Here is a 14,948-nt window from a genome sequence, read left to right as displayed (position 1 = left end):
CAAAGGAGACTCCTCAACAGGGAGTCGGTTGACATTACTTCAAACTACTGGAACACCTTCGAAGACATGCAATCTAGATAAGTCGAAGATAGAATAAATCACAAGCCTAGCGTACATTCAAAGCAAAGAGACCTTATTGAGCTGAAGTTGAAAAGTGGCCAGCAGAAGAATCGATATGCGATTCAGGAATCAGGCAGTGTCACCTGATCCCTTGTTTCTTGCTTATTCCCGACTCCGGGCTTATTCCTCCGATCATCTCGACAGTACAGAGTACACATCACCCTTATATGATGTATCCGCTCTGACAGTTCACGTGTTTCTCAAGGTGCACGGGTCTGGTATGATGTATCTGTGGAATGCATGGATACTGCTGCCTGACTGCTGCCTATATCTACTGTGCCTTCCCGAGCCTCAGCGGCAAGGAATGCCCGAGTTCTTTGAACATTTCACCTAGTGCCAGGGAGCCTCCTGAATCTCCCTACATTCGGTAACAGACGCAGAACCTGATTTCTCTATGACAAGGATGGTAACATGTGAGACATCAGTAAGAATACCATTCGACACACTAAATGTGATTTGTTTGGATTACGAGCACAGATTCACCTCACAAGCCTCGGTTGCTGATTGTCACACGGGTGCCTCACGCATCTCCAAACTTGCGACCTGAATGATGAGATTTGTTTCGATTTCAATAAAGAACGGGGGATGCACTTAGCGGAGATTACGACAGCCATGTGGTCAGCCTTTTTGAGACAGAAGGGTCTCCTGGGAAGCTCAACTTATGCAGCGGTCGAGTTTATGGTATGGATGCAGTATGCAGGTGCAATGCATGGTATGCAGGGGTCTAGCCGACAACCTAATAGTATGTGGCCTATATCTGCGATGATTCCCACCAGGCCCTAGGAAGGGACTCGTCGACCTTTCAATATCTTTACGCGTATCTAAGAGATTCGCAAACCCTGACATTGAATGCGCACTTCTGACTTGGAAACGCCAACACTCAACTGTTCCAAGACATACATGAGTCCTGCTTTTAGAGCTCGCTCAGATGCATTTCGCGACCGACCGATGAAAGATACGAGCACCTGAATTCAGCCTAACTAGCGCATGGTATTCAGACGACCGTCAATCGGATGATATACACTGGTCAAAAGCTTAGAGCGAACAACTAGCACTCTCTACTTCTGTCATGGCAAACAAACGTCGAGTTAGATGGGACGACCCTATCATCCATGGCCCTACATTGTCAGACCCCAGTCGTTCCACGTGCGCCTCGAAGGGAATTATTGGTCACCCTACTAACATGGCGCTTGGCAAAGATGACCTTGACTGGATAGACGAGCGACTGAGGGTATTTAGAATTTTCGAGCAACTCTGCAGAGAGGCTCACCCCCCAAGCCCGTCGAGTGAGGTCATCTCACCCAGCGAGATGCTTCTTGGCGAGGACGATCTTCTGCAGATGAACGATAAACTGGAGACATACGAACGACAGGAGCATGATGAATTACTCCGTATCTGTGAAGAGGCATTTAACGATCGATCGATAGTCACGGGATGCACTAGCACTACCTGCGTAGGTACATGCCCTGCATTGTTGCGCACGTGTCAGTCATGGGACTCGCACCAAGCTCCTCACTATATGGACCAACTTTGCGAAGAAGCGTTCAATAGTCGGGCCTTGATCGCCTGCACTAGTGCATTCAGTTGGGGAAGAACCTGCCTTGTATGTTATACTCACTGTACGGAGTCACCGATCGGTTCCGAGAGAGCCTCAGACGGGATCAGCACAGAGGAAAACACCAATTATCGCATAATTTTGACCAACTTTGCGAACAATTCTACGGTCGGGCCTTGGTGATACCTTGCTCGATGGGTTTCAATTGGGAAACATGCCTTTCAAGGTATACTAGCAGCACCGACACACCTTCCACAGATCAAGCGCCTAATGCTACCGAAACAGAGAGCATATACTATACGGCCCCCGGCATGTCAGAACCCACTGAATCAACACCCGGTACCCTTTTAGGCAACATCATTTTACAGCTCGAATCACGGGACTTGGAGCTGCGGACAGTCCAAGCCCTGATCCGGACCAGAACGAAAAGAAAACAGGTATCCAGGAGCGGACAGCAGATGAGCTGAAACGAACAACCGAGTAAGAAGGACGGAATGAAGACGAAGACAATATCGAAGAGTGATTTCCACTATCATGAGTGGACCGTGAGAAGCAAGTCAGATTTTGCAGTGAGGATATACCGTTGAGCAAAGTTGTTCCTATGTAATAATTTGGCAGTGGATGTACACTATTGACAAAGTCTATCACATTGACATAAATCTGTCATGTGGCTACATTCTAAGCTTTTGGGTACAGCATGTACATATTGAGGTGTCATTTCATTATGTTCATTAATCCCTTCATAAATAATACAATAATACAGTCCCATATTCTCGATGAAACTGGCTATTCATCTTCATGCAGATTCCATGCTACCAATTCACTAAGGAAAGCATCCAGTGCGAATTGAATCCACTCCTTATATATTCTGAGTCTTCATCCTGGAGAGCCCCCCGGGACTCACTGTTTTTAACGATCTCCTATACTCCATAGAGAGTTCCTTCAACCCTAATCGCTTCCTCCAGCATAGCCACAGACCCAGACAGACCAGAACATGCTGCAGCTGGCTGACTAGGTCTAGCCCTCCCCATTCACCACCTTTCTATACCACCCACACACCCAGCCCATTCATACCCATCCAGAGCCGTGAATCGTACGAGACACAGACCTGACTCGGCTTTATCGTCAACAAACCCATTTGTTTCCCTAGCCATTCCAAGCCGTGAATCGTACGATGCATACATCCGCCAGCGAGCTCATTTGTCTTAGTACAGGGTTCCCACCATCAACCTAGCCTGGAAACATTCAACCTCCGCTCTATACCAGCAAGACATTCAATGGGAGCGAAACGACAACACTGATCCCATCGCCGCGAGACAATGGATTCGAATGAGCTTTTCGTAAGGGTCTGTCCATTTTGGACAAAAGCCAGGCAATTTGCTGTGACCTTGTTCCCAGTTGGGTCTCGTACTGTGAGGGAAATGGTTCCTCCCCCTTCGGTTTCCAGTGTGAGGCCAGTGTTCGCTACGTTGGTTTGTCTCTTCTTCAGCGTTGTAGGATCCGATGCCGGCTGTTTAGTACTGAAGGCGGGGCCAGATTAGAATTCATGCATATGTCATGAGACCCATGGTCAAGACTGGGCTCGTTGATAACAGAGCACAGCTGGAGCAGCGCATCGTAGGGTTTGTGACTGAAGGTTATGTGAATGGGACGAGATAACGTGGTGTCTAGGTCGGCATGCTATACTCCGTAGTGCTGAACTTTTCACTCGGGGATATCTGCCACTTTAGATAGAATGAATTGTGCCAGTGGGAGCAGGAACATCCTAGCTAGCCAACATCCAGCCAGGATCGTGGATAGGATCCGAGCGCCACGTGCGTCGTGCCACATCACGCACAGTGCAGAGTTCATTTTCAGGGTGTCGATGCGCCAACATGCGTTGGCTGAACTGCTGGTATTCGAGTAATGCGAGCCAACACCATCAATCTCACTTTGAGGGCAGTTACCCACTTGACCGCTTCAAGCTCTTTGAAGACGCGTGAAACACGTTGATGTATCCCATACATCCATAATCCTAGCATACAATCCCTGCCATCGCCAGCCCATCAATCTCTCTCTGAGGGTAGTTTCCTGGCTTGGCCTCTTCCAGCTTCTCCCAAGATCCGTGAACTGCGTTCCCAATATACCACCATATATTCCTTGAACTCCCGACACCCAAGAATGCGCTCGCTAACGCCACCAATTCCATTTCGAGGATGGTTTCCCGTGCTGAGCGTCTCTTACACCCATGGCACACGTTAGTGCAATACAGTTTCCTTTCCTCACTCCATATTGAACCCAATTGCTGGGGATAATCCGTGGTGAAGGACATGTCTCCGAGGACATGTAATATATATTTCCTATGTTTGCTCGTTGCATAAGCTCGAATGACCAGAGGAAGCAACCTAGCCCAGTCTTGGAGATGTAGTGACGGAGGAGAATATTCGAAGGGGTTAGGTGGCATGGCTTTGTTGATTTTCTCGTTACTGTGGATGTTGTAAGGTCTGGGTATAGAATTTGCATTGTACCCCGTCGTCGTGGGTTTCTATTATCATGAGGTAGATGGTTGTTGGGTTTGTATATTGTATATTGTATAGTGTGGAGTCCGATCCTTGAGCTTGATGACCTTGGTAGTTGCAAGTAGCTGGGGGAGTAAGGCATTTATATAGGCGTGGGCGTGGTCTAGATTATGGGTTGTTGTGGGGTGTTTCCTATGTAGATGATGGGAGATCCGACGCGGTGTAGACATGCTCCGAATGGGGGCATCTTCCTAAGTATTACGTACTGCGGTTAGGATAGATCCTAAGAGTGCTTGGAGTGATACGGAAGATGCAATCTACCGATTCAGGAGGAAATATCCTACAATAATGAAATAGATGACTAGTATGGACATCTTGGTTCTATATTCTCGACCGAGCCATAGTCACCTGTTTGTTAGACGACAACTTTCACCCATTACTCAGTATCTAGACTACTATAGTCATGACACATTCAACCAGGCTTCTTAGGAGACAGCGAGGATATATATCAACTGCAATATAAGCTAACCTACGCATCACTTGCTCCAGTTCAAAGTTACGAGATTTACAAACTGAAGCGGTTTGAATACGCAGCTTGTTTCTATGGGCTCCTGGCATTAATGTACTAATACAAAAATTTAGAAACAGGTGCCTTGACAAGAACGTAATCAATGTATGATCAGCCGCCAGTTCGACTTGACTACAGTCTGCTATTGTCTTCATCGAAGCTGATGGGTAGATTCTTTATCCTGATCAAATGTATTGTGCGGCTTGATGATCGTCCTATATTTGATGATACCCTATGCTCCAAATTGTGTTACAGCCCATCCCTGCGACTCATGCACGACTAGCATGGTGAGATCCAAGTTGCCTGCTCCTTAAAAGTCCCTGTATCGCGTATTATAGACGGGTGACTTGTGCTTTAGCTGTTCATTCCTCCTGATAACCGCAAATGCTCAATAAGCCATACCTGCATAGACATGGGTTGTGAATCGCTTCGTGCCGTGTCCGCTTTGGGCCTAGATTTATTTAGTTGAGTGAACAAGGTCCCTTGCGGTCAATTTGATGGTATTAATCCCGGTTCACGCGTAAGACAACTCAACCCTCAGTCTATTATCTGTCGGGAGTGTATTTTCGCGAGTCGAAATAACAGAACTTGAGGCAGGTCCACCTTCCAGGGGCTGAACACATGGTCCTCCTCAACCTGGTGGCCAACAGAGACAAGCACGCAATCACGAATTTTCCAAAGATCTGTGCGGGGGTGTCACCTTGCTGCTGGGTAATCAGCGCAGGGCTGAGCCTTGGCAATCAAAGACAGTGTGGCCCCAGAAGGCCACAGTGGCAGATGCGCGCCTTTCGGACAGGTTCCATCTTCTTTAAATCACCAGTTCCAGAGTGGCCTTGGTATCTTACTCTTGCAAGTCTGTATAATGAGGATGGCCAACGTCATGGTCTCCCTCACCTCTGCCACCATTTCTTGGTCGACATGGTTGGCCAGGGCGTAAATCGATGCGTCTATGATATCCCTTCACTTTGCGAGAGCTTGATTATTGCTGCCAGGCTGTGTCTTTAACCTAGAGGGGTATCCAATCGTCTTGGCCTATGACTATGTATTATCTGTAGGAGAATACTGTTCGAGCATGGTTGCATCCTGTCCATATTTCATATAGCGGTGTTGTCCATGATCCCAAACTGTCCAGCCCAAAACAGTGAGAATCATACGTCATAACAAACATCGAGACTCCATATTTCCTCATCCTTCCCATTGATAGATCTGGAGACATCCTCCCACCTTTGCAGGGGGGGGAGCAGGGCCGTATTGGCGGCAGCACGGGGCAGGGAATAAGCAGGGTGAGCTATTATTGGCTTTGCCAGATAAATTCATAGCGAATGTTAACATTACACACCCAGTCACAACCCCATGCATTCTAAAACTAAAGAAGGCAAGCCAAAGCCTGAAAGATGTGGCAATGAGGCTAGCTTTCAGGCCAACAACACAAAATAATCACTTGCCGCATCAAGGCAGTTCGGTCAGTACCGACAGTTTCCTTTTCTGCTTGTTTACCATGTAATGCATTATTCCGATACCACTTTTCTCTGTATTTGGGTCGTAGAAGGATCGGTATCAGGAAAAATTCCTCTCAAAGGTAATCTGTGCTTCGTAGTTTGACGGATGCAGGACGCATTCAGCGATCGCAGATGCGACCAAATCCGTAATTATTAGCCTTGACTATACCATGAATGATGAATGAGATGATATCTCCTGGGTGGCCATTCCGATCATTACATAATCTCATTCCGGTCCTCTTAATCATTAAAAGCATCAACTGTGTCAGTATGAAGATTTGCGATATATATTCTGCCGATCAAATAATATTAACAGCTCCTCTGCCATTAATTTGCGAATTACCACCCGCCGGAGCCGATTGGAGTGGTTGGCTAGGAAGACGGTTTCACTTCCCTTCGAATAGAGCCAAAGTTTTCCATTTTCCCGTGGGCTGGATACATGTGATGCAAATCTTCTAATGGCGTAAAGGCCAACCAGAAGGCGTGGCGGTGCCTGTTGGAGTATATACCTCGCGCATAGTGTCAAAGCTTTGGAAAATTGGCCCGGCATAACAAATGTATTTATTCTCGATGACTGAAGAATAAACGATACTCTTAAAGCTAGTCTGGGTGTCAATGAACAGGCAAGAAGCTGCATTGAATACCGCCAAAGCGCACGTTGGTAGAAACCCTACATCGTACGATCAAATCGGCAACCCGTTAGGTGACGATGGTTCGGACTCGACCCATTCGGCTTCAGATATGGCTTCGAGCTGTATGTTAATCTTATTGAAGGCATACACGGATGGTATGGAGAATTTCCTCTGGAACTTGTTGAGGGTGTATGGCTGAACAAATGGTAATTTTTAAAATGGACATCCGGAGTGGATCTGATGGACATGCAACTGGGAAAGGGTTACAGGCGTGGCGCTTTTTGGCTGTTGGTAGCCCTAGTTGGATCGATGTGATCTAGGTAGTCAGCGACTAGACCACTGCACCCGCTTAGCAGAGATGGTCAGTCCTTGTAAGTCGATATAATCAAAGTAGTTGTGGATGATTAGAGAGAAGCTAGAGAGAGGAGAGAGAAGGTTTTTATGATGCTCGGAGATGATACAATGTTGAATTATATTGAGTTTCTGCTTCACTATTGGTCGACTGGACAGGAATGCTCATTTAGATTCACTGGCCTTCTTACATAGCTTCACACAGACCCTAACATGTATTTACTACCATCCTGATCGTTCTACTTGAAATCGACTATTCACCCAAACTATAATTCTGAATGGTTGGGTCCGCAGCGGGCGAGTAGACCTAATTCCTGTCAAGGATGAAGACTATTGTATTTCTCTAATATGTACTACTACTTTATTGAAACGATTATTAATATTAGGAATATCTCTGAGAATAGTATACGTGAGGAAGACCTTCTAATTTATCGACAGAAAAGATTCTGCATAGTGAACAAAGTATAAAAGCCTCTCATACTGTACAATAATATCCACTCAGTAGAGGTCAATTGATGTATTACGCGATTGACAGAACACCAACTTGTTAGGGTTTCTGTACATGAAGAACAACGATAAATACCAGATCGGCACCCCTCGCATTGTAAAAACACCCACTTGAATCATATTCTTTCATCTTAGTGTATTCCGTCCAGCTCCTCCCCGCAATAACCCTCGGTAACCTCTCCCCCGATACCCGAGAGACCCTCCCCACTCGGACTTTATCCGCGTCTCGGGTACTTTTCCGACCCCTCCAACCCAAGCACCGTTAAGTACCCCGCCACCCCTTCTCATCACAATATCCCCACCAGTCGGAAAAGCAAAATGACCATCACCACGCCCATCCGTTCGAGCCTTCAGGCAGCCACCGCTTCCTCGTCGCCATCCTCAGCCGCATTCGGCTTCTGGCTGACGTAGGTCCCTGCGATCCGAACCCAAATTGAAGTGCAACAGGAATATAACACATTGTAGACTCCCCAGCTCCGCCGTCGCCAAAACCATCCTCCACGGTGCCTCCGGTACATCGACACAGTTCAGCTGGGTGTTGGTGGATGCCGAGCATGGGTTGATTTCGGATTATCATTACTATGATGTGAGCCCCCCCCCCTCACCCTATTCTATACTTTCATTCATAGGGAATGTATGCATGCTAATGGGAGGGTATATAGTTAAACAACGCCATCAGCTCCACCGACACCAGCCCCATCATCCGCGTCCCCTACGCCGAAGAATGGATGATTAAGCGGGCCCTAGATGCCGGCGCGCACGGTATCATGACGCCGATGTGTCATACCGCGGTACCCTATCCCCTCCCCCAATTGAAAGTATCCCTTACTAAGGAATGAAACAGGAAGACGCAGCAAACATCGTAAAATACACCAAATACCCCCCCCAAGGCACCCGCGGCTACGGCCCCATGTTCGCCCCGCACTCGCTCCCCGGCGTGAACCCGGGCCCGGACTACGACGATCAGATTAATGATGGGGTGACGGTGTGTGTGCAGATTGAGTCGCGGGCGGGAGTGGAGAATGTGGAGGCCATTGCGGCGGTCGAGGGGCTGGATGTGTTGTTTATTGGGCCGTTTGATTTGGCCAAGCAGATGGGGGTGCGAAGGGGGAGTGACGAGCATGAGAGGGCTATTCAGCGGGTGCTGGATGCGGCGAGGAGGTTTGGGAAGACGGCGGCGATTTTTTGTAGGTTCTCCTTTCTTTTCTTTCGTCTGTTGTTTTGGAGTAGGGGTGGGTGCTAATGGGATTCAGGTACCGATGGTGTGGATGCGCGGAGGCGGGCGGAGCAGGGCTTTCATATGATCTCCGTGACCACGGATGTGAATGTCATTCGGGGGGGAATGTTGGGGGAGTTGAGGGTGGCAGTTGGGGATGGAGCGGGCTCGAAGAGTTCGGGGGGGTATTAAATGGCTGCCAGGGGTAGATGGTAAGATATGGTGGCATCAGGATATATTAGGTTGTCACGATGGATGTGTTTGTAAATGACATGTTGGTATACATAGCACCACTCACGGTCAGTTATTCTAGACGACATGCAAGGCATACTATTGCAGTATATGCAGTGTCATAGTTGTATCTTGCATCTCCTTCCTTCAAACTCAGCAGAGAAAGTAAGTTCCTGGCAAGTGAACCATGCCACGAGTGGACACTAAATGTCTCCGACGGGAGAAAATTCCCCGAGTCGGCGGGATAAGTCTCCGTGCTCACTGCTGCCAGTCTTTAAGTCATTGTAAGTGGTTAGAGATGAGTCTGGGTAATAGTCTTCGAGGTTAGGTGTACTGACCAGTTGGTAGTTCTGACTGACATGGTGGATGAACAGGGCTATGCATTAGGGTTATCCTATCTAAGTCCGTCCAGACTTTGCGCGCTATCCCACCCTTCAGCCACGCCTTCAGACGTCTTACAACAGTGGCAACGAGGGATGGATGAGGGGATGCTGATGATTTCGATGCGAGTCTTATATAAGCTTCAGATGTAGCAGTATTGAGTGGTATCAAGAAGCATCTATATACCCTGCGATTGTCATACGCTGCCGTCCTCGTCGTCGGGATATTACACCACAACCGATTCAATCAATGCTGAACGGATACTGGAGTAAAACAAATGATTGTGGTCAAGCGCGGTCATGCAGCTGCGTTGGCTGATCCGCTGCACCACCGCAATGCAACCCCCGGAACGCAGACAACCACTCCGGATTATCCGCCACCGTCTGATTCCACGTATCCTCCGAGTCATACAGCAACCGGCGCGACTCCTGCTGAAACATCTCATCGCTCGGGATCACCCCCTGCCTCATCTGTTCCTGCGCAAACCGACTCAGGTGCAGCGTGAGCACCTGCGTGAAGGAGCTGAGCTGCTCTGGCGCCACGCCTGGTACCATCGTCTGCAAGGGCCGTGGCACGCCCGGCGCCTCGATGGTATTCGCCTCGTGGTGGTCAGTCGAGTTCCAGTGGGCTCGGGAGGAAATAGCCGGTTGTCCGATTCTCCAGCTATCCATATCTGGCGGAGCCGCGACGTTATGGACGAGTCGCAGATGTTGGACGAGGTGGTCTTTGCGGCGAAAAGAACGACGCGTGCCGGACTCGCGTTCACGCCTAATGGATTGGAAGCCGACGAGCCAGAGCGCGCGGAGTGCTGCGAGTCCCGGGACGATGCACTGGATTCACCGCTGGTGGTCGAAGCAGCTCGATAGTGACGGAATGAGCTGTTTCGGAGTGACCCGTGAATGACTTGCTGGGGCGCAACCTTGAGAGCATCCAGGATGTCCGGGATTAAAGCCGGCTCCTCTTCCGGGGGAGAATTGCGCCATCATTCCATGGGATTGAGGGTGGCATTGGGGATGACAACTGGATCCGTCGGCTCTCGATTTCGAGTGAGGTACCGACTTCTCCGTCGCGGTAGCTGGCGAGGCGGATTCAGCGTAGCGATGCCACTAGGAACGTTTTCAATGCCGTTGGGATAGTGTTGAACCTCAGGGCGGACAACTGGCGGTGGGAGATTATCATTCAGTAGCTAGTCTGATACGAGTGGGGTATCGGATGCCCCGCTGGGCATAGACTGGAAACCTTCGTAACCCAAATCGTATGTAGGAAGCGCCATATTAGAATACAATAGCTGAGAGTCCAATGATTCGGTCAAGGTCGACCGGCGTCTAAGTAGAGACGGATCGATCGATTCCGAGCCATCGGGGGTACCTGTAGTCATCAGCATGATCTCCTGATTCCAACATCCAACTGACCGTTTGCCCCCATGGAGTCATAGCTCGCTAGATCTTGGTGATTATCACTCATGATGGCAGTCTCGGACCCTATCTGCCCTTATAGAGCTCAGTTACAGGAACAGTTGGAGGGGACCAGAAGACGAACCGAGGTCTTTGGTGGCGCACGAAACGATTACATAATAGCTCTGTTTTCTTGACTGCAGCGTACCTGTAAACCTAAAGATATATCTGTAAACCTAGATATACTCTGGAAGCTTAAAGTCTATTGAATGCTGACCAAACCCTATCGACTACTACTTAAAACACCGAATCAAGCTCACCAGGCTGCTTGAGTAGAAAAGACAATGAACGACGCCATTGCTATCGCTTCATATTGACAAAGTGTATACATCACAGAGAAACTAAACTTGATAAAGAAGGTAAAAATCACCACACCAACCCCCACGCATCCACATATTTCTTGATCAACCCATTCCCAATCAAATCCACCCCTCCGTTCAACGATGGACTCGCAGACTCCGTCTTCTCCATCGCAAACGACAGTCCCGCGCGACCCGGCGCATCGTTGTCATATTTCTCCGCAAAAAAGTCCAGCAACTTGACCGAGGGATTCTTCACCGGGTCCGGATCTGACTCGCGCAGACGCTGCACCCATTGTCTGCGAGGCAGGATCTCGAACTGTAATCCCGCCTGTCGCAGAGCTGGTAGTAGATCCTCCGTCCATCGGAAGGTTCGTGGATTTTGCACATTGTACACCACAGCGGGGTCTTGAGCCAGCGACTTGGCGGTCGGACTGGAGAGGATGTCACTGAGCTCTAGCACGGCACTCGCCACCACGTCCACCGGGAGCCAGGACGGCGTCTCATCTAACGCAGGCAACACCCCCAGCGTCTTGGCAGTCTGCAGCAGCAGCGGAATCGCTTCCGTGGGATTCCATTTCCCCGTCACCGTGTCTCCCACGATCTGCCCCAGTCGCAGAACCTTGGCGACCATCCCGGTGGTTCTGGCGGCGGCGTGGATGATTCGCTCGGCAACCAGCTTGGACCGCGCATAGCCCATGTTCTGTGCGTGGGCAAGCTCCGGGATGGGTCCCTCGCGGATCGTGGCGGGGAGAGGCGTGCCGGCGGCGGCGGAGATGGAGGAGCAAAAGTAGAATTCGGCCGGAGACGGTCGCTCACTCGAGAGACACAGGTTGATGAGATTTTGGATGCCTCTGATGTGTTGCTCGAAGCTGCGCACACCGACGGTGAAATTGACAGCCCAGGCCGCATGGATCACATGCGTCAGGGAACTATGCAGCTCACTGATGGTGGCTGACGGCAGACCGAGATCTTCATTCCCCAGCGCCGAAGGAAAGGCGGCAATCTTGTACGCGTTGACGATGGGTAGCGACCTCGATGATAGACTCGACAGCACGCGATCGAGCGCGTTAGGTATTGAGCTTGCACGTACCAAGCAGAACACCTTCTTGACGGAGGCCTGCTGCAGAAGCTGTGACAGGATGTATACTCCCAAAGTGCCAGTGATGCCCGTCAGAAGCTTAGTATGTTAGCAAAATCCGATCGTGAGTAGGAGAACTTACGACAACTTTCTCGCTCGCTGGCCGGTTGACAAACGTCGAGTATTGGGTGATCAGTCGGGACATGGCTTCGAGCTCACCCTCCGAGTCCAAGCCCTCTCCGGTGCGTGCGGCATACAAATGCGCGGCGAGCTTTTTAATCGTCCCACAGTCGAAAACGACATTGTGCGCGAGGGTGGCTGATCCAATGTCAATTTGTGCTTGCAGAATACCGCGTGCCTTGATGGCCTGCAAACTGTCGACACCGGCCTCGAACAGGTCGCTGTCGCTCTGAATATCGGGAAATCCCAGAGTCGTCCGAAACAGATCCAGCAGGAACTCTTCCAATTCGGGCAGCTCCAAGACGCGGCAATCTCCACTGCCAGCCCCAGTTTCCAGGCGCGCATACGCGGCTTCAATCAGGTCACTGAACTCCATGTAGCAGCGGTTTCGAATCATCGTGCCCTTGTCGGTCATGGGATACGACTGGTTGGGGTCGAGAATGACGACCATGTCGCGCGAGATCTGACTAAATGCCTCCGCATTTTCGTTGGCTGCAGCAATATCGGGCCAGATGCGATCCAGGATCTCCTCGGATGATAGGCCCTGGCAGGCCGGACTGGGCACCACGAGCAACCCCGGAATGGGCTTGGAGACACCAAAGACGAGGTTGTCTTGGACGTAGACACTCTGGCGGACACGATGCTCGATCGGCACCGGAAGGACTTTCTCTCCATTAATTAAAGTGACTCGGTCGTCGATGCGGCCTAGATATTTCCAGGCATTGGGAATCGTGGGGTGCTTGAGAAATGTGTCCCGCGTGTGGAACGAGTTCGGAGGGTCGTCCGAATTGGAACTGACTTTGGATGGAAGACCATCCAGCACGATGCATTCATAGGATCCGTCTTCCAGGGGCTTCCATTGCAGGAATCGCTCGACCGACGCCAAGGGCCGAAGATAGTTCCAGGCCTTGTCTTCCTGGGGTCGCGCCGAGGTCATCAATTGACCCAGCTCGGTGGCTCCGTAGTGGCTGATCAACCGGACCCCGGCATTTACGAGCTCATCACCCAGCTCATCCGGACAGCTACTCCCTCCAAAAAGGACCTGCTGGCACTTTGCTAGCTCATCGGTCCCACCTTCGGTCTCACACAATAACTTCAAGACGTACGGCACCCCATGGAAGCTTTCCGGGGCCGTCGCTTTCATCGCTTCCAGCACATTGTTGCCTGTGAGGGGAAGATTCGCATTATAGATGGATATGGGCTTTCGCTTGAACAGTGAGCGGAAAAAGGTCGATAGGCCATGGTTATGATAGAGTGGCAATGTCAATAGCGCTCGGTAGCCCTTGCTTGTACTGTAGTTGGAGATGCATGCCCCGTGGGTCTGGAAGATGGGCTTGGGGAGGCCAGTGGAGCCCGACGAGTGGATGATAAAAGCCCACTTGAGACTCTCTTGCGGTGTCCCAGCATTTGGACTGGCTTGCTGCCACTCCTCCGAGTAGTTGGCAAACTCGGGGATTGCAAAGGTAGCCACCGACGATGTCTCCGCCACTTGCCTGACGGCTTTGGCGCTGGACGGGGCGTAGACGAGATTGGTACAGTTGGTCTTTGCAAGAAGGTTGGTGTAGGCCTCGGTGCTGAGGCGGGTTGACAGCAACAGAACCGCATAGCCCATGCGAGACAATGCAAAGAGGGACACGATGTAATCCAGGTTGGAGGGGCCGAGGATGGAGACGACGCGATTCTCAGTCGGATGGGCGAACTAAACTGTTAGCACATTGATTGGTCGATGGCTGTCAGAATTACCTCTGCCAGGCCTGCCTGCTTGTATTGCTTGACCGCGCCATTGGCGAATCGGTCCAGATCGCGCGGGGTGTAATAGACATAATCTGCGACGCCATGCGTTTTCTGTGGGTAGCCCACGAGCGGCTCATCGGGAGCATCCCGCACAAGGTTTCTCAAGACATCGTCGATGGTGTAGTTGATCTGGTACTCCTCTGCCGGGGGACTCGGGGGCAGTCGGTGGAGGGTTTCCGTTTTGCTGTCTCCATGGAGACGCGCGGGCTCAAAGGTACCGGAATTTAACATGATGAAAAGGTACTACAGCCACGGCGGTTCCGATTAGACCGAAATTGCATGAGGACACATTCAAGATGTGATAAAGACATGAATCCGGGACATCACTACGATGCAAGTGCACGGTGTCGTCTTATGATGAGATCATCTCGGATATAGCCTCGGCTCACTGCACTTATCCGATCTTCTTTTCCGGACTCTCGGATGGAACTGAACCCATCCGGAAAACCGTGTCAGCCCGAGGTGACCCGGAATAGCTACCGAGGCAGATCGGAATTGAAGATGAAGGGTTGACAGTAGGTCAGAGACGGCAAGGAGGTGTCCTGATGTAGGAAATGTCGGTGCCAACTCTGGTATCTCTAT

At 50.4% G+C, this 14,948-nt stretch overlaps 4 protein-coding genes across 4 annotated transcripts; 3 read left to right on the top strand and 1 right to left on the bottom strand.

Annotated features, from left to right (window-relative positions):
* Nucleotides 1-1,046: 1,046 nt before the first annotated feature.
* On the top strand, nt 1,047-1,983 carry BO80DRAFT_70495 (uncharacterized protein). Its single transcript, XM_025724728.1, has 2 exons — nt 1,047-1,901; nt 1,961-1,983. Exon 1 carries the CDS (start codon nt 1,190-1,192, stop codon nt 1,856-1,858), a length of 669 nt encoding a protein of 222 aa, XP_025575452.1. The 5' UTR covers nt 1,047-1,189; the 3' UTR covers nt 1,859-1,901; nt 1,961-1,983.
* Nucleotides 1,984-8,032: 6,049 nt separating this feature from the next.
* On the top strand, nt 8,033-9,138 carry BO80DRAFT_381854 (HpcH/HpaI aldolase family protein; the record flags this gene model as incomplete). The annotated part of the gene is made up of 5 exons (XM_025716861.1): nt 8,033-8,137; nt 8,196-8,316; nt 8,393-8,521; nt 8,575-8,917; nt 8,984-9,138. Exons 1-5 carry the CDS (start codon nt 8,049-8,051, stop codon nt 9,136-9,138), a joined length of 837 nt encoding a protein of 278 aa, XP_025575451.1. The 5' UTR covers nt 8,033-8,048.
* Nucleotides 9,139-9,893: 755 nt separating this feature from the next.
* On the top strand, nt 9,894-10,741 carry BO80DRAFT_502094 (uncharacterized protein; the record flags this gene model as incomplete). Its single annotated transcript, XM_025724308.1, has 1 exon — nt 9,894-10,741. One exon carries the CDS (start codon nt 9,894-9,896, stop codon nt 10,422-10,424), a length of 531 nt encoding a protein of 176 aa, XP_025575450.1. The 3' UTR covers nt 10,425-10,741.
* Nucleotides 10,742-11,378: 637 nt separating this feature from the next.
* On the bottom strand, nt 11,379-14,597 carry BO80DRAFT_355226 (putative NRPS-like enzyme; the record flags this gene model as incomplete). Its single annotated transcript, XM_025715742.1, has 3 exons — nt 11,379-12,491; nt 12,535-14,271; nt 14,316-14,597. 3 exons carry the CDS (start codon nt 14,595-14,597, stop codon nt 11,379-11,381), a joined length of 3,132 nt encoding a protein of 1,043 aa, XP_025575449.1.
* Nucleotides 14,598-14,948: the final 351 nt, after the last annotated feature.

The sequence above is a fragment of the Aspergillus ibericus genome (assembly GCF_003184845.1).
Source record: "Aspergillus ibericus CBS 121593 unplaced genomic scaffold BO80scaffold_19, whole genome shotgun sequence".
In the NCBI taxonomy this organism is placed as follows: Eukaryota; Fungi; Ascomycota; class Eurotiomycetes; order Eurotiales; family Aspergillaceae; genus Aspergillus; species Aspergillus ibericus.
The sequence above is the reverse complement of the archived record's forward strand: the minus strand, read 5'-3'. Positions and strand labels throughout refer to the sequence as shown.

What these genes read in the sequence shown, in the direction of transcription:
- BO80DRAFT_70495 (XM_025724728.1), top strand. Translation starts at nt 1,190, where the DNA reads ATGGCAAACAAACGTCGAGTTAGATGGGACGACCCTATCATCCATGGC.